Source organism: Armigeres subalbatus, chromosome 2 (genome assembly GCF_024139115.2).
Source record: "Armigeres subalbatus isolate Guangzhou_Male chromosome 2, GZ_Asu_2, whole genome shotgun sequence".
Lineage (NCBI taxonomy): Eukaryota > Metazoa > Arthropoda > Insecta > Diptera > Culicidae > Armigeres > Armigeres subalbatus.
The window spans coordinates 286,867,808-286,895,660 of NC_085140.1; the positions used below are offsets into that span (position 1 = coordinate 286,867,808).

At 38.9% G+C, this 27,853-nt stretch overlaps 1 protein-coding gene across 18 annotated transcripts in view; it reads left to right on the plus strand.

The window, feature by feature from the left end:
- LOC134212356 (multidrug resistance-associated protein 1) overlaps positions 1 to 26,318 on the plus strand; it is a 70,068-nt gene extending 43,750 nt beyond the window's left edge. For 4 of the 18 annotated variants that reach the window (XM_062690130.1, XM_062690128.1, XM_062690126.1 and 1 more), the window contains 4 exons: positions 23,429 to 23,646; positions 23,704 to 24,425; positions 24,490 to 24,656; positions 24,949 to 26,052. In XM_062690130.1, coding sequence (XP_062546114.1) covers positions 23,429 to 23,646; positions 23,704 to 24,425; positions 24,490 to 24,656; positions 24,949 to 25,140 — 1,299 coding nt within the window. In that variant the 3' untranslated portion in view covers positions 25,141 to 26,052. Of the gene's footprint in view, positions 1 to 316; positions 541 to 744; positions 966 to 7,367; positions 7,589 to 12,488; positions 12,710 to 23,428; positions 23,647 to 23,703; positions 24,426 to 24,489; positions 24,657 to 24,948; positions 26,053 to 26,216 lie in introns of those variants that run through there. The other 14 variants (XM_062690121.1, XM_062690118.1, XM_062690116.1 and 11 more) reach the window with 9 other exon arrangements.
- The last annotated feature ends 1,535 nt before the right edge of the window (positions 26,319 to 27,853 follow it).

Sequence of the window (27,853 nt, forward strand, 5' to 3'; positions counted from 1 at the left end):
TTTCGCCTCTTGAATTCTAGGATATTCTTTCTTATTCGAAGTAAAGCTGTTAGGAGGGTATGAGAACGACACTGGTGTGCGTGTGTGTGCACGATAGCTTTGCGATAGATATTCTTAGTTTTGTGCATGTTGTTCTGCTAATATCTGTACCACTAATCCATCGGGCTTCCATTGAGAGCATACGTTTATTTTTTAAATTGTAAGTTGTTACACATAATCAGTTGTTAGGTTTGTAACAATTCAGTATCTGTTTCCATCCCGCATTTTATGTTTATCCGTGTAAATATGTGTATATTATGTGTATTTCCGGTCATAGTATTTTCGGTACTTCTATCCACGTTGGCCCTGTACATTGGAGCGCTGAGCGCATCCCGCATCTTACATAAGCAGTTGCTTCAGAATGTCCTCCGGGCACCGTTATCAACGTTTTTTGACGTGACACCGCTCGGCCGGGTGCTGAATCGCTTCAGCAAGGACGTCGACACGACCGATACCGACCTGCCAGCCACGCTCCGTGCCTGGAGTGCCTGCTTTTTTGGGGTATCATGGTTTTATTTGTACATTCGGTTTCGGTGTGTTCCGGGTACTATTGGAGGTGGTGAAAGTCTTAAATTAAGGGTCCACTAATTCGCACACCATACTGTATAATATTCTTAATACTTGTATACATTTATTCTTAGCTAGAACCGCTAGTAAACTAATGCAACTGTTCGCCTTCTACCTCTTGTTTATATGCGTAAATAGCGGTGTCGCTGTACCTCGGAGTGCTAACCGTAGTATTTGGCGGTATGAAAGCCGCGCTTGCCTTGCACCAGCGTCTGCTCAGCAACGTTATGCGGCTGCCAATGACGTTCTTCGACACTACGCCGAAGGGACGTATCGTTGCACGCTTTTCCAACGATATTAACACACTGGACTATAGTTTGCCGTTCAATATCAAACAGTTTATTCCGTCCATTTTTAGGGTACGTTTGATAGGTTTATTTTCACACTGTATTTGTAAATGTAGACTGTTATTCTAGAGGCTTCATCCCGTTTGCCTTTGTAATATTGTTTCAAGTCAAATGTATTTTGTTTTGTATACGAAATTGATTAATACCAGCCTTTGCTACTAATGAATAATCTGATGTTTTCAATTCTTTATGCTCGTCAGTTGTTTTTCTGAGATAGTTTATTAAAGATCACTCTTCTCCGTAACACTGGGTAGACACCTTAACGTAGTGTGCTGCGGTGTGAGAGTTACCACAAGTTCTAACTCTTCTTGTTATTATAATACTTATAAGTGATAGTCGGAAGAGTGTAAAAGGGCTATAATTAACTTAGAGATGGCCCACATACTCTTTTTAAGATTTTTGTTTCGTAGAATAGGTCAAGTAAATTATAGAAAACGCAACTTAATCAACCTTATGCTGGTTTCAAAGTTGACATCATGCATTTTCAAGCTCCAGAAAGCTCATCAAATAGAAATAAACCGGATACAATGAGGTAGATTTACTAAACACTTTGAATGATTTGAACTCTGTGGTAATGTGAGATTCTTAAATGCCTAAAGCAATGAAATCAGATCTCTGAACAAAACCTATTTTGGACCCATAAGAAGAACTTCAGTATCGATGCACCGTCAAATTCAGTATTATCTCATTTTTGTGTTGAAGGAGCTTAAACTGAGTAAATGACACTTCTTTTAGAGTCGGTGCAAGACATTTCTCATAGCAGGTTATAAATAAAGTGCCCACTGCCCAATGATGGGAAATCTACAATTCTCTAATCTCATCCGTGATTCAGATAAAGCGAGAGTCAAATCCCGCCAGGTTCATAGTCCAGAGTATCGTTCATTCGACTCCGATTTGCATAATTGCATGATTTTAACATGTTCTTTTTTTTCGTGCGCATTGAATTGACTTTCTTTGCTTAAAGCAGTGGATTATAAAGGCATATGTAAACAAGAAAGTACGGCTCGATTAAGTGTTGACGCCTTTTGGAATGAAATATTTTTTCGGCAATTGAGCGAATGATGAGATTCTCTACTATAAACTCGTAGAATTGCAAGCAAGTTGGCACCCGCATGAGGCCTCGATGATTGAGATTTGATTATGATTCTACCAACACTGATAGTGGCACACCAAGTTTTAAAATTATCTGAATAAAACCCACTGTTTAATTTCTTTCTACAGAACTGTACTGCCGTGAATCGCATATCTGTCCCATCTTTGCTGGGTTTCCTATTCATATGGGACAGATATGCGATTCACGGCAGTGTAATAGTGGAAACGGTTCATTTCTCAACAAAAAAAAATACCGTACCAAAAATTTTCTAAATTATAAGATTACTTTTTCGGTGCCTTATCTTGTAGCTCTTATATTCGCCCTATTTGTTTATGCAGCATGATATGTTTCATTGCATTTTCCCCCAATCAATATATTACCGCCCATAGTTTAGTGATAGCGAGTGGCATTTTAGTGGCATGGTCACTGTTTTGTCGGCTGGTCACTAAAAAGTCTCTTTCCTTAAGCTGAGGTACCTCAGGTCCCTGTTACAAATACAATTTAAAATTCGTAAAGGCACTTCTCATTGGATTTTTGTCAATCAAATGTCATCCAACCAATTGTTCTTAATACAGTAGGGACACGGCAGGTATTTTCGTCCACCGTCATAAGGGCTAAAACCAACGAAAGCAACTTCCATTAGCTAGAACTCCACTATACTGTCGTAATCTGTAAAACTGACGTAAGCGCCAAATTACGACATGCATGTTTTCCATTTTTTCTGTTAAAGAGCTCGATGAGTACTACTCGTTAACACTATTTATGGAAAATTGCGTATACGTCACTTTTTCAGATTACGGCAGTATAGCAGAATGTTTTTCCTGAGCTTATGATTTGGTACGCATGAGTTTGGCAGAAAAGTGTTTTTTGACGTAAACTACGTCTAAGGGGAAGACTCGGATACAGGGTGTAAAATGAAGATTTCAGAATTGGGGACCGTCACGAAATCATGTAAGATTTAAAACATTAATAGGTCCTATATCTTTCAATGAATTTTAAAGATTTATATATCAATCGATTCCCAAACTCTTCACCAATTTACCAGTAGTATTTAAACTATTGACTATCAACGTTAAACCATTGAAAATTTTAGTTCTTTCATGCATCATGCATCCGCTATTCAGCGTGTTCCAATCCTTGGTAATTGCCTACTTTTAGGGTATTATCAATTATGGAACTGGGCTGTATAAATGGGGTAGTCCAGCTGTGAACAGTGGAGTCCCTACCCTCTCGCATAGTGGGAGGGGCTGCAAAAACTGGGTAGTAGTGCCGGTGGGATCATTGGCGTAACTAATGAAAAATTCTAGTGGGGGCTAACTTTTTTTAAACTTTTCAATTTTAACACTAATAACACAGAAAGTTTACCATTCTCGCTCGATTCAACTGATGTATATTGTTGGTCTACCAGATATCAATGGACGACTTAAATATTTCAAATGCATCGACGCTCAGCCCTGTTACAAAAATATAGAAAACTCGTAGGATTCCCAAAATCCTTGATAGGTTCAGAAAACCATAGGTGTTGCGCTCGCCGTAAATAGAATGTGAAGCCTGATTTTCAAAGGATTTTTTTATTTGCTTCGAACCTAAAATACATAAATTAAATATTGGATAAATTTGTTAGTTAAACTCCTTTCGCCAGCTTTCAATTCAGTGGCCTGACAATTCCTACGAGCTTTCAAACGGCGATCTGACCACAACAAACTAACATTTCTTTTCTGTTAGAATAACTTCTAGGATGATTTAAAAAAAAAACAGTTTTACATCCCAATACAACTTATTGGTCATTAATTTTCAATTTAGTTAAGAAAAATGGCAACAAATTATAGGAGCATTTGTTAACACATAGGAACATTTAACACTTTTCTCTCAGAAGATCTGTTTCACGCCTACTGAGACATTTTCACTGGTTTCATTGCTGCAGCGACAATAGGAGTTTAGAAAATTAAATAGTATGCGGAGTTTCTAAAATCCATCCGAAAGAATACAAAGTTCTTTCTTATTCAACTTTTAGTTACCTCTACTTGAAATCTAAGAGTTTTACCGAACCTTTCTCAAGAAGCCTACAGTGATAATTAAAATGCGCTGCAGCTTTTAGGATTGGTATTAGTTAGGAATGTTAAGATCATACGCTCAATTTAGATAACAATTACTCACAAAACCCTGGAAAAACTTGAAAATCTCAAGGAATTGTCCATTATCCATTAAATACTTGGAATACTAATAAATAATATAGTTTTTAATTCACTTGTTGATGAGGCATTTCCTTTGGTATTTCATAAGTTATAACGTGTTTTGAGGGGTCCAGATTTTGTCGTGAGCAAGCTTTATAACAATTGCTCGAAGTTCAAAAACTTGAGCGAATAGATTCAACTTGCTGTAGTGTTTCGAAGAGAGGGATTGGATAATGAAGACAATCCTTTCTCTGCATTCACCCCCTAGACTAGATATGTGCAATACTTATACAAAGTAACAAATTTTCTAGGGGGGGCTAGCCAGATCCTAGGTGGGGCTATAGCCCCCCCTAGCCTCCCTGTAATTACGCCAATGGGTGGGATGATTCCTTCTCTTCTATATAAAGCGGAATGAGTTGTTCAGTGTATGTACTGCATTTGGTTTACGTAGTTTACGTCGAGCGGTCGTGTATTGTGTACTCTTAGGGTTTTTTTTATTGGTTTTCGAGACTATAACGAAAAGACGAAAATACCTGCCTAAACATTACCATGGAATCCTTCGCCAGTCCAGAATTTTAAAATTCCAAGTACTTTCAATTAGTCAGTACTGGAGTAGGGGAAATGACGACTTTGGCAGGTTTTATTCTATTATTGTCAGGTAGGTTTTCTATAACTAATTATGCTCAAATTTGGACTAAACATTCTTTGTCCCTGTCCATGGATAAGGGGCTTGACGTTGATATTTCAAGTGTCTTAAAAAGATTTTTATTTTATTTTTATTTTTGTTGTTTAATAGAGTGCTTTTTTCAAACAAAGGTTAAGTTCAACACTAAATTAAATAAATTAGGATATTTTTCCATTTTTTATATCTTTTTCACAAGAATATCGTTATTTTAATGGTAATGGTTTGAAAATAAGCTCCGTAGAGAAACTTTTATCACATCTTACTTAAATAAGGTCAACAGTTATACCAAACACTTGAGGTACCATGCCTCCAAATTAACTAATGGTTAGTGTCGCACGATCTAACAACAACTGCCTATTGGTAAATTTGGAGGTGCCGGCAGGGCTCAGTAGGGGTCTAACTAACATAACTCTAATACTAACAAGACCCTGAAACAAACGCTTATCCAAATAGCATACATCTATTTATACTTGTAGTAGTAGCTAACAATAATTCATTTTGTACCCGTATAGCTGAAGTAGAATTTTAGTAGTGAAAAGTAGAATTTGTAGATTTACTAATTTGGCATTGGAGATAGTGAATGTATCTATTATATCTTCTCGATAATCTTTTTATTTTAGTCTCTCTAGCTGCATGGATCAACGCAAAAAAAAACTGTTTCTCTCTTCCTTCTATTAGGTTAGTTAGAAAAATTAGCGGATATATAGGGGACATGACTTAGTGTTTCTCGTATTAAGACAAATTCGCTGACCTTTACCTTATAATAAAATAAATGACCGATAGTAAATAAATGACTGAAATTTAAAGATATCAAATAAATAATAAAAATAAATACATGACCATCGGTGGACAGAAAGATAAGAGACAGAGTTCTGTTTAGAATAGTTAATTGAGACCATTGCACTCACAAGATAGAGAATAACTAGTACCACTATTATTGCTACAAGACTAATAACTTGACCACTTACGGAAATGAGGATAGACCATATGATGCGTTGAATATTGTATATCCTGAATCTGAATAACTGAATTTTAGACCTCATTATTTTAATAAATAATAAAGGTTTGAATATTAGAAAAGGAATAGAACTTGACCAAAAAAGCAATTACGGAACAACTGGACAGAAATTTTGTATAATGATCACTATTAGACTACTGAAACATTAACATATGACATTACTGTGACTGATAGGATACAATTAACTCGACGACGTATTGACAAACATCCGATACTCAACCGTGTTAAAATAAGGGAAGCTCATCAATGTGTCCATTTATTACAATAGTACTTAAATTAATTTATTTTGAAACTACCCTACCAGAATGATATCATTACATCTTTATTCGAAATTGTTACTTGGAAATGGCAACAGTACCACCCGTTGTCAACATAGACTACTATTAGGTATTGAATGTCGGCTCCAAGTAACTAATAATTAAATTTACATGTTAACTACTTATTCAGAAAACATCTATGTACATGTTGAGCTTCCATTATTTGTTCGGTTTATAATTGACAGACTGTAGATAGAAAGAATAATGTATCGGTATGATCACAATACAAACCCAGGCCGCAGTGACCTAGTGAGCAACATAGCTTGAGTCGTCTGCTAGTATTGTGTATCACATGGAGAGCCCAGCCGAGATACCAGTCTATTAAGACTACAGCTGGTCAACTCTCGAAAAAAAAAAAAAAAAAAAAAAAAAAATTTGGACTAAACATTCTTTGCATATCAATTATATACAATTTGGTCAACAAAACCCCCCTGACAATAATGGAACAAACCCTGCTGAAGTCGTCATTTCCCCTACTTACTAAAAAAGAGCTGAAATGTTAATGTTATCAGTTTGTTACAGCAATCCACCCATACATTGGAGGGTCTCTCTATAATATGTTTCACTGTCCAACATTTCTTCTTCGTTAATGAGCTTACTCTCTATGATTGTGTTATTCCCGCTTTCGAAAGTGTTGGTGAATATAGGGTTACTGCTCCTGGACTTCATCTCATAGCTCCGATATTCATCCCATGAAAAACGAAGCAATGAAAAGGTATTTGATTTGTTTCTTTTTTTGTGATTTTTTTCAGCAGTGAGCACGCATGTTAGCAAAAAGAAGCGACAAAATTGATGCCGCATTTCTTTGTTTCGCGAAGAGATGAACGTCCATTGCTTCTGGCGAACACTTTTTTCTCCCGATTTTTTTGCTTGCAGTCTTATTTTTTTTAAGGTTCATCAACGAGTGAAACGTCGTCCAGCTCATATCCAGAAACTGTATGACCCTTGCCACTCCTGCAAACATTATTTGTTGTCGATATAACTTTAAACATTATCACACTTTATCAATGTACATTTGTTGTAACATTTTCGCCTCACATTATTATCGTCACTCACATCCTGCAACCAGCTGAATCCGCTGATGTGGCACTCGTTCACCAACCGCTATGTTTCTTTCGCCATTCTAGCCATTACATCATTCTTCTGCGACTTGGTTCCCCAGTTGGGGACTTGGAATGCGGCGGTTCACTTGCACAACTCATTGCTTTCCACCGTTTTTCACCTGGCGTTGGTGTTTTTCGATATCACCCCAACTGGGCGCGTTTTGGCGAGGTTTTCCAAAGATATCGATGTCCTTGATAACACACTACCCATGACTGTTAGCGAATTGATTTACTGTTTCTACGAGGTAACGTGGTCAGTTTAGCGTAGCTTCTTATTTCAGGTTTTCGTTGTTGGGATTTTGGGCTATCCTCTCTCTCTCTAATTCTTTAACTCATCCTATGGTACTTCACTTGTTGATGGAACTTTTCATGTACATAACGCATCACCACTATAACATCTTGAAGACATATTTATTACCAATTGATATGGTAAGGAAATTAATGGAAAAAAGCTCATGATTGTATTCATACTGCTTTAATTAGCAATACAATTTCATCTGTAAAAATAAGGTTGCTTTATTGGTTTAGATTCTGAAAAATTATATAAAAAGCTTCAAAATTAAATCAGCATATGCAGTTTAACAACAAACTCAAAGGTGCAGCCCAATCGGGTTGTACGCAAAGGTGACGTTGAACTACGTAGCTGTATGTAATGTACAGTTCGACTTTTCTGTTCGATGAGACCAAAACAAGCGTGTTTCAAGAAAAGATATTTTAGTTACCAGATAAAGATTGTCGCTGTCGTCGCTGTCCAGAACATCTTTTGCTGGCGAGGATAGGGGAGCTAAATGTCAAAGAAGGAAAATCCATACAATTTGACAGCTTGGTACCCAACATGTTCCGGACAGCAGAACAAAAGGAACCGAAGCGACAATCTTTATCTAGTAACTAAAATATCTTTTGTTTTAAGCCCAGGGTGAATCTGTTTTCGCTGTTTATCCTGCTCTCCTGAGATTGAGTGAGATTTTAGACTAACATTCAAGCGATCACATATCCAAATTATCAATTAATAAAAACTCGCTAGAGAGTAAGAATCGTTCGATAATTGTATCTTGATTCGAAGCATTATTGGTGAATGCTACTTTTGAACTTTTTTCCCTACATAACACCAAAACACAATGCCAACCATTCGATTGAGCTTCATTGTTTACATTAAATTGGTATTAGATTAGTTTGGTTTACATTGAAATAATAATTTTGTGTTGCAAGATTTTAAAAGTTATCGCCGATAACAACTCGCCTACTTTTCACACCTGCGAAGTTATCAAATGATAATTCCAAAAATCTGGCTGATAGTGTACCGCTGCGCTGCCTTGGCCGCTGCTTGGCAGTTTGAGAGTTTATTGATAATAATTATCATTCCTTCACGTGAGGAGTCGGACTTTGCATTTACTCCAGCAGACACCAAGAGCCGAAGAAAGATTACCAGAACGCATTTACTGCAGCAGCGAAAAAGATTCCGAGCCTCGCTACTGGCATCAATAGACGTAAGCGAGCAGCTGTCGTTAATTAGACGTCTATGCCGGCTTGAGGTTCCTAGTGAGCCTTGAGAACAAAGGCGCAGAATCCGGAGATGGCGAGATCGATTCTCGATCCGGTTTAGGATGTTTCGGGTGGGAAACATTCTTAACTCCTTCTGGGCATAGTGTATCCATTGTATTTACCACACAAGATACATACTAATGCAATGGCGGGCAAGGAAGGCTTTTAATCAATAACTAAAGAAATACTAATAGATTACTAAGTTGAAAAGCAGGACAAGTTCCAGTTGGAATGTAGTGCTATGGAAGAAGAAGAAGCTTGCAATGCACTTATGAGATTGACTGATTCACCGAAACCAATTCCTAAACTGTTAGCAAGTTTCAATACTAAATGTTATCATACGTATATATTGTAATACACTGGAGTCATTTTTTATGCGGATGATATGGGCCACGTGAATTAAAACAAAGTTAAACCCCGCGTAAATTCCAAAGTATGTCTGAAAGAACCGAAGAAATCCCGAAATTCGAGTGAAAAAAAATCGCATAAAAAGCGATTTGCGTAAAAAACAACCGCGTAAAAACGACTTCAGTGTACATCGGGAATGAAGCGTTGACTCTTCCTTGATCGGATGATCCAAGAAAATTGAAAATCCATCGAGAAATGGCTGAGATATTAACGATCAAAGTCTATCATATTTTCGTGACGTTTTTCGATTTTTTGCAATTTTAAAGTGTACCCCAATATAGAAAAGACAGACGTAGTTCTACGTCAAAAATCAAAATATCCATGTTTTAGTTTATATTCAAATGGAGAGATCGTTTCATCTAATTATCCGGACTCCATGTTAGGTTCTGAATTACAATTCACAATGCCAATTGAACCAAATAAAAAAAATGAAAGTTATAATTCTATACAACGGTGGCATTTCTCTATTTCAGTGATGAACTTTTCACACTGAAAAAATCACTATAATAAAGAAAAAAATCTTTGTTTTACCTGTCATAAGACGAGTTCGAGCATGAGTCATAAGACGAGCCTCATGATATACGAATGCAAAAATGGTAACCTGGCTTAGAAACCTCGCAGTTAATAACTGTGGAAGTGCTTAATGAACATTAAGCTGCGAGGCGGCTCTGTCCCAGTGTGGGGATGTAATGCCAATAAAAAGAAGAAGAAGAAGACGAGTTCGTACTATCCTATTTAATTCCACCGCTTGGTTGTAACTTCAACAGATACGTAATTTGACCTCAACAGTAAGGACGTCGTCAGTGTCTCGCACTTGACACAAATAATTTTTCTTTTATTGTTATTATATCCTACAAGTAGGTCATTTTTGCCTCGCAGCCAAAATGTTCATTAACGTCTTCAGGCTTTTCATTCTAGCTAGATGGTGAAGCTCGGACGTGCGCATTCCTTACAGAGGTGCTTAAGACGTTGCTCTAATTTTTAAATGTGTGATCAAGATCATTTTCTATGCTGGAAATCAGAAAAATATCATTAGAAAAACAATAATCATAAGTCGTTAACGTTTCAGCTATCTCGTCCGTATTCAGCGATTTATCATCTGAGTTGGGATCTTGGAAAGCCGCGGCTTTGCTTCATAATTCAATGTTAACCGTCACAATGCGCCTGCCTATGACTTATTTTGACACCACACCGATTGGGCGAATTTTGGCGTTATTTTCAAAAGATATAGACGTACTCGATAGTTCGCTTTCCGATTCAATAATTGAGTTGATGGCGTGTACATATGAGGTATGCTCAGAAATACATTTTCTCAAGATCTTCAACATTCTCGCAAGCACAAAATAATCTTTAAAGCACTTTCATTCAGTGCTCTGATATTCGTTTCACCCGAAAGAAAATCAAAATCAAAATTTTAAAGAGAATTAAAAATTTCAACCGCTTTTGTCATTCTACAACTTTGTTTATCCATTTTAGAACGAGTTTTTTTACGCAGATTTGACGTACAAATATGGGTTTTGTGTCTGGATCTTGCCAAAACTAGTATAGAAAAAACTAAAAAGGCATTGAAATATTTTTTTTTCGGATGTCCTAAACCTTCCAAGCTGTTCTGGAGTACATATTCTCAGAAAACATGTCTAGAAACAAAATGTACTAAACCGTCATCGTTCATCCGATGTATGTCCAAAAATATCCATGTGATCATAATACATGAATTAATCGAGCTTAACTAAACGTCCTGGAGTTCAGAACATGTGATCTACCCGATTAACCAAGCCCTGAATAATATATCCGGGCATCGGTAAACATCTCAGCAGCTCTATTGAGCCAGAAGCATTCATTTCTTTGATAAACTACTACAGATATTTTCGGTTCTCCTAAACGTTTTGGAGCTTAGAACATATGATCCATCCGATCAATACTATCGGCTGAAGTCAAGAATGTTTTGGAGTACCTTGTACATCTCGTACTCAAGAAAATTCAGTTTACGTGATGCGCATATGCTTATTGAACTGGATTGGGCATAAACTGACGATGAGGACATTACAAAAGCCTTGGCTGATCTGGTAGACATCGTGGGCGGAACTCGAGAACGTTTTGGAGTACCTTGAATATCTCGTATTCAAGAAAATTCAGTTTTACATGGTGCACAAATGCTTTTTGAACCGGATTGAGTGTATGCCGATGATGAGGATATTGCAAAAGTCTTTGTTGATCTGGTAGACACCGTAGGATGGACTCGAGCACGTTGAGCATCTCGTATTCCTGAAAATTGATCACTGGCTTGACGTTCAAGATGGCTAAACCTCAAACCAAGCCTTCAGTTCCATGTCAGAACTCCCATACAATTTACAATGCTGCTAAATCAGGTCTTATGCCTTACTTTTTAAAGTTGGAACAATAGAACGTGAAACTAAGTTGAAGAATGACAAGTGCATGATTTTAGTTTGGTATAAATGAATATTACTGCACTGCATCCATTATCTGTTATGGTACTGGTAGGTATCGAATAAATCTCGCGTGATTTTTGAAAACGTCGTAAGTCCAAATGAGAGACTCTCTTTCATTACGCTCTCTTTTGCTAATATCTAGGCTAGTTTAAAATTTGTTGCAATATTTTCACCTCAGCACACTAGACTAAGCTATTTTCTTCAGGTCGGTGCTGGAAAATCCAATGTTAATGTTAGTATGGCTTTGTAATAAGCGAAAGAGAAAGTAAACAAAGAGAGCCTCTCTTTTGGACTTACGACGTTTTAAAAAATCACGCGAGAAATGTTTTGGAAAATTGAACAGATTTTAAATGGTTATGGTCGACTGTCATCAAATTATACAAATTTGATTATTATTTTCAACAGATTAAAATCCGTCGAAAAATGCGTGTAGCTTCTGAGACAGCTTGGAAAGGGAATGTTCTAAAGTTTATCGGAAAATATAAAATTTTTATGTGGTTGCCTTCATCATAATTTGAAAAGCATTTGATAAAAAGAAAACAAAGCCTATTAACGAAAACCAACAAACTATCTAGGCTAGGCTACCTATTGCGTGATTTTCTCTGACTTTCCGAACCTAAAACTTCCTTCTAAATCTATTCTTCCTACAACTACAGACGCTCATAAAATAATTAGACATCGCTCACAACAACCATTATCAATTGGCTTCTTTGCGAATCAATTCCACTCCCTCACTTATTTACAGGTATTGCACGCATCGCTTACGATATTAGTCTATTTCTCGGATGTTGGGCGGCCGCGGTGAGGGTGCACGAGCTTTTGCTGAACGCGGTGCTTCATTTGCCGATGCATTTTTTCGATACGACACCCGTTGGGCGCATATTGCAACGTTTTTCCAAAGATGTAGACGTGTTGGACACAGACCTACCGGATTTGGTGACGGATTTTGTTATTTGCGGTGTCGAGGTAACCTGATCGACATAACCGGTCTAATTGGCAGAACAGGAGAAAAAAAACGTTGCAAGGCTACTGGTTTCACCTTTTCATAATGTCTACAAATTCATCAGTCCTTCATAGATCATCAGTTCTGTATGATTTCATCTAATGATTTTTCTCTAATTTCTAAAGGTGAGTTCAAAGCAGATTATCTGACCGCGCGTTTATCCACATGTCGATCAAGCTTAGCGTAGCGTGGATTCTTAACGCAGATAATTACTTGCGATACCTACCTGGTTGGCTACTAAGTCATTACACCTTTTTACCTGTCGTGTTGTAGAATTCCATATTCGTCGGTATTGGGCGATGATCGTCACAGTTTCCCCGAACGTTCAGGGTCCCCAGGTCTTATTACATCAAGTGCAGCCTTTATCCTGTTTTCTGTGAAATATTGTTTCCACTTTATATTTCTTTCGACGTTCGCCTTGAGGGTCTAGCCCACTGAAGTATGGTGTATTTTATATGACTTGCAATATTTCCTTACAATGATTTTAAAATGGTAATATGTATGTAACATCTTCCAAACATAATTAAATGAGAAAATATAGATTTGATAGCTCCATTAGGATACGGAAGACATGACGGATATCGATGTGTTTGGTCCTTGGTTGATACCCACCATTCTTTGCGACGGATATTGCGCTTTGACTGTCACAATGGATCATAATTGATTGTTCCTCCTCGAACAAACTTCGCAATCGCTTCCGCCATATAGCTTCCTGAACCGCAGCCTTTAATGACCAGTTGTATCGGTCAACATTTCCATCTGCATCAGTATTCTTACGATATTCCCATTTGCACTTTATGGGCTGCCGTCCTGCCGGTAAATCTGTCAGCGTCCACGTTTTGTTAGAGATGAGTGCTTCATACTCTTCGATCATGGCCTTTTTCCAGTGCTCACCATTGGCTCGCGACAAAGCTTCATTATGTGTCATCGGCTCATCCGGAATCGTCGGAACATTCAATAATAATATCCTTCGAATACTTGCCTTGGGGCAAGCGCCCCCTATCGCAGAACATAAACCGCTGTTGCATATTTCCACTAGCAGGCCTTTGATTTGAGCACCACGACGGGGGCGCAGCGATATTCTCAGTTACTGATGTAGATGGCATCGTACGTTCATTTATGACATCTGTAAATTTTAAAAACGGCAAGCCTTTGTTCACAATTTGAAAATCTTTATACTTGCCTGAGAGAAAGCGCTCCCGACCGCAGCGGTCCTCAACGCCACAGGTGATTTTAAAGATGTTTTCGGTGGGAGCGCAGGGTCAGATGAATCGTTCGCATCTTGAAATGATTCATCGCTTTAATCGCCGATCGAGTTAACTTCTTCTTCTTCTTCTTCTTCTTGATCTGGATTATTAGTAATAGCCATTCTTGGTGATGGATTGTTAAGCACTTCTTCACTGAATTCGAGCCTCACAAAATTTTGATGTTGGTTGTTATTTTCAGCTTTTATCAGGTCAGTAGTTATGACCCCTTCTTCAATAAAAAAAAACATCACGGCTTTTGAAAATCTTCCTAGTCTTCGAGTTGAACAAACGATAAGCTTTCGATTCCTCGACATAGCCGGTAAGGATGCACTCGTCCGCTTTCTGATCCCACTTTCTTCGTTTTTGCTTCGGCACATGGGACATAACCATAGTACCAAATACTCGGATATGAGAAAGATTTGGTTTATGTCCAGGCTTCCTCCGGAGGTCTAGTGGCTACCGCTTCTGCCTTATAAACAGGAAGTCGTGGGTTCAATTCCAGACTCGTCCCTCTCCTACTTTGTATTTCTGTCTTAGTTCTTTTTGTGTTTTACGTTCTACCAAAACGATTCCTACTGTTATAACCTTCCACACAATCCCAAAACCTTCCGTAGCACCTATGAGAGGTTGTAGAGTTCTCTGCATCTTTTTAAAGTAGGTGTCCATTTCCTCAGCATTCGCAAGGACGTGGCCAGGACAGATCTCGACTATTGGTGGGTGCATTGGTTCCATCTAAGAGATAGGGATTAGTCCCAAATCAATATCTGTGGTAACGGATGAAAGTGTTGCTATTCTCATACAATAGTCTTGGCTTGTACCATCTACGTATTTGTGCGAATTGCTCAATGCTAATGTCCAGGCTTCTCCGGAGTAGTTTCGACCCCCTTCGCTGGTGATCTGTTGATCAGATATACAGCGGCAACCACAGCTTCTCCCCAAAATGCTTTCGATAGTTTGGCTTCATATAGCATGCATCTGGCTCGTTCTACAACTGTTCGATTGATACGTTCAGCGAGTCCATTCTGCTCCGGCGTGTACTCCACTGTAGTTTTATGAGTTGCTTGAGATGGTTTTCAAAATTCCAGTTCTTGAATTCTCAACCGTTGTCTGTTCTAAGAATCTTCATTTTCTTCCTGTTTGACGCTCAGCCATGTTTTGGAAGTCTTTAAATTTGTGCAGCACTTCTTCCTTTGATTTAGTGCGCAAAAAATAAACGAAAATTTGACGAGTTTTATCGTTCGTAAATGATAGGTAGTATCGGGCTCCTCCCAAAGATGCTTCTTCCATTGGCCCGCAAATGTCTGAGTGGACCAGTTCGAGTACCTCCTTGGCCCGTGATCCAACGTGTTTTGAAAGGCAATCGTGTTTGCTTTCCAACGGCACAAATTTTACAACTTCCACCGTTCGTGCCATCGTAGTTGACACCACTTGCAAGTCCATTCTTGAGTTTTGCCAATCGTCCAGGACTCAGATGTCCCATGCATTGATGCCACAGCTTGGCAGTCGCTCGAGATGAACACGTCAGCACTTCAGAGTACTTTTGCTCTAACTTAAACAGCCCATTCGAACGGCATCAAGTAGCGATTTATTTTCCGCTGTGCTTTATAACTTCACAAACAGTGTTTTTCTAAAGGTAATAGTATGACCTTGGTCAACAATCTTACATAAGTGCTGTCCAATGAGCAGCTCGAAGTAGCTCGTAGTTGTTCCCGTTCTGCTCGTTCTTTTTTGTCAACAAATGGGCATGAGCAGGACAGGGAGAAACTTCAAGCTACTTCAAGCTCTCATTGGACAGCACTATACTGACAGAAGATTTACAGCAAGTTCTTGAATCAGCTCGACGTTGTGCTCTTCAATCGTATTTGGATTACATCTGGGCTGTAGCTTGACAGATCCTTCCGCAACAATTTTCATCAAATTTTTGTTCGCCTGCCTTCCGCTTCAAACATGTTTTCTAATAGACTTCCGTTGTTGGTAAGATGTTTGGCAGATCCCGAATCAAAATACCAATTGTTGTCCGTGGCAGCTTCATAAATAGACATCACAGTAAGAGGTGGAACAGCCAAGGGCTGAAAGCCTCTTTAATAAAGAAGAAAAAAAAGAACACAGTGCAAAAAACATCTACTTTCTTTTCTAGTTTATTTCGCTTCGGTGGTAATTTAGCTTGGCAATTTTTCGCTATGTGACCATATTTTTCACAATGTTGACATCTCGGTCCTTTACCCGTTACGTTGGAACTCCTGGAGCAACTTTGTTTTGATGATGTCACCTGTTATCTGTATTCCAGAATTTTCCAGTCCCATCACCATGGGCCGATATTCCTGCGGTAGCCCCGCCAACAGCAGCATACATCGTCAAGAGGAAAGCCGATTCCAATCAGTTGGTGAGCAGTCGAAATCATCCGATTTACATATGCCTCCATCGATCCAGAGTTTTGCAAATTCGTCGTGATGAGCTTGTGTAGTAATGCCCACTGGCGGGTCAAACCAGTGTCTTCGAGGGTGTACCTCAGCTTCGTCCAGACCTCCGCCGCCGTTTTGACTTCTTCGACGAGAATGTAGGGGAACTGGGGGTAGGACGCCCACGTTAAGGAAAATGCCATTTTTATCAATGAAAACCACCATTTCAGCCAGTTTTCTTCAGCGCATACTGAAGAACAGCATATCTGCGACTGACTACCGATAACAGATATCTAATTGTCCATTTTATTGCACAGAAATTTGATTTTTAAAAAGCACCCGAAAAAAAATGATTTTGAAACCATGCGGGGTGAGATGCGCCAGTAGATGGGTTAAAACGCGCATGTGCTTATCGTACTGATTTTCATTTTTAATGCCTACATTAAGGCAATTAACCGAATGTTTCAGCTGTTTCGGTCATACGAAATGAGCATGGGCGTAATGCCCCACACCGACCTCAGAAGTTTGAAGGCCCATAAAATCGTTTTAAAACCATTTTTGACGACGATTTCGTGTGGAACATAAAGAACACGAGTAAGCAGCATGGCTCATGCCTCAATTACAGGGAATCAATTTTTCTTGGATGCGCATACGAAACAAGCGACAAAAGAGAACCAACGACAAAGCTTTGTTTTTGTCGGAGATAATAATGACAAAGATCCGAAATTATTTGTCAGCAACAAAAAAGAAGACAATTTTGTTGCTAACTTTTCATCCCGTTATTTTGCATTATCTTTACAGCAAATCTCGATTTTAAGCTACCATAGATTCTGCTTTTATGGAAATATTCGAGAATCTAACTATGATTACAAAATTAGCATCGTATTTTCGGAAATATCAGAGCATGCAAGCCAAATGATTCTTGTCATATTGTGTTTGGGTTCTAACAAAGGCTTGTTGCGAGGTGCGTTTGTCAGTAACAAACCCGGTTGACGACAAAGGGTATATTGTTAGGCGTTGCTCGAATATTGATTCCCTGCTCAATTATTAATTTATCAATGTATAACAGCGACAGAAAGACTAAATTCCACCGAGCAAGAATTGCATCAAAACACGCAAAAATCGTTTTTTCGAGTTTTTCATGTATAACTAGAGAAAAATCATGAAATATATGTATCCAATGGCAATATTTTTCATTGCTTTATCGTATAGACTATTGAAAATAATCTAAATGGGGATATTTAACCTTATTCAGGGGTGGCGCGTTTTAACCCCTATGGGCGTGCTACCCCCACTTCCCCTAGTTCACCGGATCGATCAGCAGTATTATTTTACCTCGCGCTATCCTGTCCTTCCTTGCATATACAGCTGGGATTGTTCCGTCTGGATTGAGTGTCGGCTCCACCGCTTCCCAGATATCTTCCATTTCCAGATAGGTCTTGACTGCAAACTTCCACGTTCTCCAGTTCTCGCGACCAACACGCCGCTCGATTTGAGGGTGACTCTGTGTGTTGAAACTATGCGGCTGCGTTTCTTCTCGTACGCCATCACCGGATCCACCACTTCTACGGACCCTAGGCATTTTTCACTCCAATCTAACTTTTTCACTTCCGCGTCCGGTAGGTACGTTTCTCTGGGCCCATAACCTGTTGGGCAGAGCTAATACAAGACGCGTGTGTTCTAGGTAACGGACAAACTATAGTTATAAATTGTATGTAATTACAAATATTATACATATGTCATGGGTTGCTACGAATGTAGATTTGCATCTGCTTACAATATTTTTGTCTGAGATGAGATAAGACATGTCACTGTCCCTTTTTGAAGCCATTTGCCTGTCAGAAAAGATCAATTTTTATTGGGCGATTTGACAGACGCCGGCGAGGGAAGCGTTGCTTCATTTTGCGGGTGGGTACTTTGTTATTGATTTTGTGGTGTTGCTAGTAGTCGGGGACTTTTCAACTTTTGAAAGTAATAAATCAACATGAACAAACTTTTCCATTGACAATTTGAACGCGAAATGGAATTAAAAAATTGTTTTCATCATCTATGCACGAAGCAGTTGAGGAATACAGTTCAACTACTCAGCATTAGGTAATTATTGATATGAACTAAATCATCTTGTTAACCGGATGGAACTGCCCGTCGCGTGAACCGAGCATAAATTATGAGAAGGCATTCAGCTCCGAGTTGTCTTATCTCATCTCAGATTTTTATATAGAAGCAGATTTTTGAAGCGAGGGGAAAGCACTTTTGATGACGAATCAAATTGAACGAGATTCTTGCAAGTTTCCGTTGTGAAGGAAAAGGGAAAAGTATTCGTGTGAATACTAACATCAAAATAAAAGTAGACCAACAACGGAAACTCGGCAGAAGGAAGGTCGTTCGATACTAATATTGTTCATGTCTGTCGTAACCTAACGAAACTGTCAAAGCTATATATTCACCTCTATCTAATCATGAAAATGCACTTCTTGCAGAAGTATTACATTCATCTCATTAATCAAAATGTTTTCTTCTTTGTTCGGAGCAAAACAGAATGTTATGTCATATTCCATGTCGGTCCTTCTTGGGCCGCCAATCGCCAGTCTCCCTGCACACCAACCGCGCGCGCATCTTCCGCCACTGCACACAGCCAGCGAGGACGGATCCACACCGGAGCCGAAGTCTTCTTTCAGGGTCTCTGCTAAACATCACTTTTACTGGCTTATCTTCCGACATGTCCAACCCACTGTAATCTGCTGTATTTTATCAACCAGCCGATGTCTGTCTTTTTGTATACTTGACTTGGCACACCCCGAGATTTATGCGTCTGCGCCATTTGCCGTCAAGTATTTTCCTCTCAAACACTGCGAGAATTGATTGGTCTTTTAACGTCCATGTTTCATGACCGGACATCTGGTCGAAACAACGATCTGTACAGCTGCGAGACTTCAGTTGGCTATGTACACCGTAGATGCCCTACTTGCAGCCGCAACACCTCTTTATACCTCTTGGCTACCATCATTATCACATGTAACGAGTGTTACGTGAATCCGTCGACAACCTAAAATCGCATCTCATCCATTTCCACGCCATTTCGACTACTCCGTTCTCTTCCAACCAGTTTTGATAGAGCCATTTGTTCGGTTTTCCGTTTGGAAGGCCCTTTCCACTGCTATGCGATCTACACCAATGATTTCGACATCATCCATAAAATCAAGGATCTTAAAAAGCTCTTAAAAATATCCAGCTTAAAAAAGCTCATTTTGCTATTATAAGAGAAAACCAATAGCAAAATATTTGAAGAAAAGTAAATATCAAAATCAGTTATTATTGATATTTTGAAAATACAAATGATAAACGAATAACAAATTTTGTTATCATTACAAAATGTGTTCTTCATTTGTTGCTCTGTTATTTCCGTTCTTTCTTATAACATATAAATAACAAAATTTACTATTATAACAACATTTGTTGTTAGGATGCTGCCTCAATGTTCACAGACATGATGAGTCCGAAAGTTTATTTATGGAATTATTCAATCATCATCTGATCGTCTTTCCCGAAAACCGCTTTGGAGCACAGTCTGCTTAACAAAGTTCGAGAGGGTACTTCGTGTGCGGTGTGAAGTAGTGTTATATCTTGATAGTTAACACAATCGAGTCTGCGCCCTTTCTCGATGTATAAGACCATCAAATCAATTCGGAGGCATTTCTTCTCCCTCCCAAATGATTTCAGACATTTGGTGGATTTTTTCGTTCAGCCGGTCAATCACTCAGACTAAGGCCGGAGTGACCTGTGCAGTGCATAAAGGTCGTCTCCGTTCAGCTCGGTCCATGACTGCACATCGCCAACCCCGCAGTCTGCGGAGGATCCGCAAAACGTCTTCCATCTGATCGATCCACCTTGCATCTCGCCTTCTTGTGCCGGTCAAATCGCTGTCCAGAACCATTTTCACCGGATTACTGTTCGACATTCTGGCTACGTTCCCGGCCCAACTCAGTCGTCCGATTTCCACGATTGGTGGTTCTCCCAACAGCTGATGCAACTCGTGGTTCATTCGCCTCCTCCAGTTACCGTCCGCTATATGCTCCCCACCATAGATGGTACGCAGCACTTTTTTTTTTCGAAAACTCCAAGTGCGCGTTGGTCGTTCACGAGCATCGACAAGGTCTCGTGTGCGTTGAGAACTACTGGTTTAATGAGCGTTTTGTAGATAGTCAGTTTGGAGCGTCTTGCGATTTCCTGCTATGAGGCGTCTCCGAATTTCTCTGCTGGTATCGTTATCGGAGGTGACCAGTGAGCCCAAGTACACAAATTTATCAACCACCGCGATTCCGTCACCACCGATACAAACTTGTGGTAGATGGCTAGCAATGTCCTCTCTTGAGCTATTTCCTATCCTGTACTTCATATTCGAATGAATGCTACCTAAACTATTCGAACATTAATTGGGCGCATAGAACATTTAAATTCCTGTCTAAATACTGACGAAGACATACTAAACTCAAACAAGTACGCAACACGCAACACAAGTACGCATTTAAAGCACTTACATTGGTGACATCGGTTCAAAATAGCCATATAAAAATCGATGAAAATGTATGCTGTTAGGAGCATTCAGAGATAACCTTGCGAGAAGATTCGGAGAGTCTCGTTCCGTACCTTGGCAGGAGTGACAGCTTGTTGAATGGTCTGCCGTTTCGATTGACACGGTCTTTCCATGGAAGCAGCGTAGAGCATAGCGTACAAAACGTTTTTAAATTCGCTTCAGACTGCCAATCCAGTTTGCTTGATATGGACACCACACAGCAGACGAACTAGCGAGGTGTAGACTGTTTTTAGACAGCGAATATCGGTGAAATCTTGTGCTGTCCTCATGATGAACCCCAACGGACGATTTGCACGATCGATGATTTCTGATCGATGATCGTTAAAGGTTAGTCAGGAATCAAGTAGGCCACATCTTTTATTTAACCAACCCTCTGAATACTTGTTTCGCCAATTTTAATCACACTGACGGAATCCAAGATTAAAAGTGCTCGCGTTTTCGGGGGCACACCACTCGATGCGAAAGCAACGCACAACTGTCATTAGTATTATTTCACGCATGCTGCGACGCAGCAAAGCTAAATCAACAAAAATGACAGTTGTGCGCCGCCTCTGAATCGAGTGATGTGCCCCCGAAAACGCGAGCACTTTGAAACTTGGATTCCGTCAGGAGTGTCCTTAACATCCATTTTAACAGTGGCTGCAGAGCGATGGTAGGTTATCATGAAGCACTTATTTATGCTGAGAGACATCGCGATTAACTTCGCACCAACGGACGAAAGCGTTCAACAAGGATTGCAATCATTCACAGTTGGCTAGACTTTCAACGACAACATACATCTTGAGATCATCAGCATATAAAAGTCTGCATCCAATGCCAAGCAGAGCATCGTTATCGTTGAAATAGATTGCGAAAAGAAGTGGCCCAAGATTACTTCCTTGAGGTACACCCGAGAAATTTGAGAACCAGGTGGAGGAATGCGATCCTTTCTTGAAGCAAAGTTTTGTGCTGCAGAGGCATGACTTCAACTTGGAACCGGCACACAGTGACGTGATACCCCTGTAATTTCGAACATCACTTTTATTACTATACTTGTAGATTGGAATCTTGCTATTTGACAGTCGATCGTCAAGCTAAGACTCGTGCACGTGAGCTATACACATGTGGCTTGACAAATGAATTGTGAGTGATTCGACTATGCGTCCAATTTGGGAATCTTGGGCCGCTAAGTTACGAAGGCCGATAGAGGTCCTTCGTAGCTTATTTTGTGAAAAGTACCAGTCTAGCATTCTGAGGGTCGTGGGTTCGAGTCCCATCGAAGGAAAAGTAGTAACCTCCAATACATTTTTCAAATCATAATCTTTCACATAATGTACATATTCACATCTGAGTTTTCAAAATATGTTTATTGTTTCTACATACAAGGAATACGTTTATTTACCGTTGGAGACGAAACGATTTATACCATCATGTTCATATACTTGACAGTAAACTGGAAACTGAAATGGAAACTAGGCTCTTAAATTAAAATAACACCCCTGTCAATTAGTAAATATAGGATTTGGGTCATTTGATTTGTAATCCGTCTATGGTAGATGGATTTTTATTTATGGGGTGTTGCTTTGACTAATTTTTTTGGTGTCTTTATTAGGGAGACTTTCAGCCCGAGGCTGGCTCGTCTCCAGCTTATTATTTTATCCAGTTTTTCGCAGTTTGTAATACGTAAAAGTGAAACACTTTAATCGATTTTAACACCTTTAGCGTCAATGAAAAATGAGTTAACCCCACGGAAAAATTCACAAAAAATCGTAAAAATTCAGGTGGTATTTAAAAAAACCCTTTCAAGCTCAGTTCAGGCTCACCGAAACATCAATGAATTCCAACCGCGTAAACAAACCTGGCTGTATGGGCCCTCGTGCACCTGTATCTATGAGAAACGTTTTATTTGCATTCGATTTGTATTTTCTAAAGAAATCGACTCATGCTAAAATGCTTAATGTGCGGATTTCAATGCCCCACTAACGCCAAAGAGAATAGATTTATGAATGAAACAGTTTCCAAAAAAAAAATACAAGTTACAAAAAAAACTTCAAAAAACAAATTTGATTTACAATGTTTGTTTTTCCAGACTCCAGGGTTCCATCAACATGTGTTTTCTATGTTCTATGTTGTACTTTAAATGTGTTTGCATTTGTACTTAATGCATGTGACTTTTACCAGTAGTATTTGGCAATTGTCTGTGTCTGTTTTAAAAACTTGTGTCGTTCTATTTAATATTGTTCAAGTTTACCACCTAACAAAATCGAAAAAGAAAGAATATAACTAGTCCAAGAGTATCCATTGAATGCTTATAGTAGTAGCTTCAACCTAACGTAGATTTCGGTATTTCCACAGAAATACATTTGTAGTAGTATTGCTTGCTCCGTAGTTTTTTTTTTCAACGTTTAATTCCACTGAGCTAATCTTTATTTTCTTCCTATTATCATTATGTGTACCGTGAAGGTGGTAGCCACTTTGGTAGTAATCAGTATCTCGACACCGATTTTCGCCGCTGTTATCGTACCGATCGGTATCCTCTACTACGCCGTGCAACGCTTTTATGTAGCCACTTCACGGCAATTGAAGCGCCTGGAATCGGTGTCACGTTCGCCCATTTATTCCCATTTTGGTGAATCGATCCAAGGAGCGCAAACCATTCGGGCCTACAGCGTCCAAGACCGGTACGTTAAATGCAGCTCTGTTGGGGACTAAGATATAATCGAGTCGTTGGCTTTCAGGTTTATCGATGAGTCGGAATCGCGTGTGGACTTCAATCAGGTATGTTACTTCCCGAGCATCATCGCCAATCGCTGGTTGGCCGTTCGGTTGGAGATGGTCGGAAATTTGATCATTCTGTTTGCGGCGGTATTTGCTGTTCTGGGACGGGAAACGATGAACCCAGGCTTAGTGGGTTTGTCCGTTTCGTATGCGCTGCAGATTACCCAAACTTTAAATTGGTTAGTCCGCATGACTTCGGATGTCGAGACAAACATCGTTGCTGTAGAGCGAATTAAGGAGTATGGAGAGACACAGCAGGAAGCCGCTTGGGAGCTTCCGAATAGCAACTTGCCACGTGACTGGCCGGAACAGGGACGTGTCGAGTTCCAAGACTTCCAGGTGCGCTATCGGGAAGGTCTCGAATTGGTTCTTAAAGGTATCTCATTTGCTGTGGAAGGCGGAGAAAAGGTTGGCATCGTTGGTCGAACCGGTGCCGGAAAGTCCAGCTTAACGTTGGCGCTGTTCCGAATTATTGAGTCAGCCGGTGGAAAGATCGTGATTGATGGCCAGGACATTTCCCAGCTCGGTTTGCATGCTTTGAGATCACGTTTGACGATCATTCCACAAGATCCAGTTCTGTTTTCTGGAACTCTACGGATCAATCTTGATCCGTTCAATATTCATAAGGACGACGACGTTTGGAAAGCGTTGGAGCACGCTCATCTGAAATCGTTTGTTAAAGGTGGTTTAATAAGATATATCATTAATGGCAGGCATTGCTTATAGAAGTTCTCTTGTTCCCATAGGTTTGACGGCTGGTATCAACCATGAGGTGAGTGAAGGTGGAGAAAATTTATCTGTTGGTCAACGGCAGCTGATTTGCCTCGCTCGAGCATTGCTGCGCAAAACAAAAGTACTTATTTTGGATGAAGCTACTGCCGCAGTAGATTTGGAAACTGACGATCTTATCCAGGTGTGTATCATCAAAATAATGTTCTTTTCCTTTTTTTCGTTCGTTTGGGATAACCTTATACTAAAACTATCAAGCAAAACGCAATTACCGAAGCCTCAATCCTTTTGATTGTCATTCTTTGGTGCTTATTTTTGGATTTATCATATTTCCTTCTCACATAACTCCACTATATCTTTTTTTCATTATTTCCTATTTTTGAGGTTCTTTGAAAGACTTAGTTAATAAATGAAATAAAATGATTGGGAAATGTTTACCTAAATGAATTAATTATTGCTTCTTCCTACCTATACAGAGAACAATCCGCACCGAATTCAAGGACTGCACCGTCCTGACGATAGCCCATCGACTCAACACCATCATGGATTCCGATAAAGTAATCGTACTAGATAGGGGACAAATTTCCGAGTTTGCTGCACCAAGTGAACTGCTTCAGAACAAATCGTCGGCTTTCTACAGCATGGCTAAGGATGCCGGATTAGTGTAATTATCTATTGTTTCATTTTGTCGGTTGACGAGTGTTTCTACTAACAGCCTAGAAGATACGGTTTCACTTTCGTTCATTACCATTTTTGGTTACTAATGATTTTTTATCGTCATTCGTGTCGACCGAGATCATTTGTGCATTTATTTCACAGCAGTAATCGGCTCAGCATACTTCAATATCATAAATGTACTTATCAAACGGGTAGTACTTTCAGTATTCGAAATTTTTTCGAAAAATAGAAAACGAATCTTTTGAATCAGCTGCAATACCGGTACATCATACTTAATTTCACATCTAAAACGTACACATAGTTTACGTGCATGATATTTTACTATGTTATACTTAAAAAGTGATACTTATAGTTACGAGCAACCAACATCTCAATGCCAAAATATGCAAACACATTTAGCACTAAACTAAGTAACAGTATACCACATAGAACTCATTTTGAAAGATCATTAGAAAAAGTTTACAAAATGTGTTCATTGCAGTTCATAACATTCGATATATAAGATAGCATAGAACATTCTGGTAATATTTCTTTCCCATTCCACTAGCAGAAGACGTTCAAGAATGAACAAAGAAAACCCTTGAAGACTCAAGAACAAATTTATTTCATTTCGGCCACATAACCAGCGTTGCGAAGAAAAGTTACTTATTTACTTATTCAAGATCTTACAGTTTTTTTAGCATCATGGCAGAAATGAGTTAGTATCAGGGATCAGAATGTGCGTAGAATCGTGCATCACCTCGAACTGTACGAAACCAGGTACTATTGTACGGTGACCCGTGTTTTGTATTGTTTGTTTTCAAAGTGCCTTTGTCGAAGCATTACTATTAGGTTATAATAGATGTGTAGTAACATAAAATGTCTCGTATCAAGTTCATACTTAATATATTTGTTTGATGGCAGTCGGAGTGTCTGTATTGGATGGAAATAAAGAATCTTTTTAATTTAAAAAATTAACTGGTTTTGTTTTGAGTTTTACTTCTACTAACAGCTGTGTTGATGGTTTGCAATTCAATATTTGCCAAACCACGAATGGTGTCATATTACTTATTTCTTCTACTTTCAGAAAGCATCACTTCTAGCTCATGATAGTTTATGAAGTCTCCAAGTTTTAAACATTCAGATAAAAACGTTTATATAATACAATAATAAATTATAACATCTAGTCATATTTGTAAAAAAGTGTTCTATGAAAAATGATTGTGTAATGAAAGAAAAGCCAATACATAGTATTCTTCACTGGAAGTGGAAGATTAATTAAATACGTAACGCAACAATTGGCCATTATCAAATCCCCTCCCCCCTGTCACACTTTTCGTATGAAGCATCCAAGATTTGTGTATGGATTGTGACACCCCCTCCCCCTCCAATTTTTCAGAATTTTTGGAGCCAGGGAACTATATTTAATTTCCATTTTAAATTGATATGGGACTAACCAGAGCAGAGTCTATTATATGGTCGGGGTTCAGCCAAACCGCACCGAGCGGCTTGTGATATTTTGATCGTACAAAGTCAACGGAAATAGTTTCATATCAATTTAAGCATACATTTGCAGTAGGATATCCTCAGTTATGGGGTTGAGGGATATCCGATACGATTTGCGTTCAATAGAATCTGCTAAACGAAAGTTTTAGCAGAAAAATCGGTAATTTTTCGTTGGCGCTTGGTGCGATTTGGCTGAACCCCGACCATATGTAGAGTTGCGCAAAAAAGGATCTGCTCACACTGATGCTCAGTTATGCTCATGTTATTATGGTGGCAATTTGCATTTTTTTTTTCAATCTTCCAAGTGACTCCACGGAAGTGTTTACTTCTAAAGGTTTCAAATTCGATAATCGGGCTTCCTACAGAGTGTAAAGAAGTCAGTTTCTTGTTGCTACTTTATTAGGGGGTGAATTGAAGTGTTTTTCTGCTGCTTCTTAAACGAATATAATACATTTTATTTCTTGTGTTTTAATTTGCCATAATAATCATTAGGCGATTGTGAGGAATAAAGTGAGTCTGAAAAAATCATTGGCATTTGTTGGTTACATTGATGGATACAGTGGAACGTATTTCTTATTTCATGATACAAATAATGAAATAAAATAAAATATTTAAAAATGACAATAATAGAAAAAATGATAATGAATTTGAAATTCAATCGTAGTAGGGATTTGAAATGTCAGCATACTACAAGTAAAAAAATAACCTCATATGTTATGGCAAAAAACCATTCGAAAATACTTATACTCTCCATTATGCCACCTTATGAATAATCCCATATCAAAAAGCTAATAACATTCATACGTTAATGAAAAGTATAAGTTTTGGAATGCATGTGAGTTTTGTTTTTTCATGTGTTTTTCTTATACATATCATATCAGCTATAATCAGAAGAAATTTGAAATTCAATCTCAGTAGGCTCAGTAGGGCTGACAGAGAATTCTAAATTATTCGAACGGAGAAAATAAACGATCATTATTCAGTGTTTTGTTTTTGAGGCGTGAACATGCGAATTATCCTTCGGTGTTTTGCGCTTGTTTTCGTTGGTAATGGCCCGTTTACGTTTTTTGATGGGAGAGGTCAATTGTAGGCGTACTTTCGTTAGAAATTTGAACTAAATGTCAGTTTCAACGCGGAATCGGGCCCATCTTTAGCACAATTGATGGTATCCCATAACGATTCAGGACAAAAATCAAACATTTCTCGGGTACTTATTCA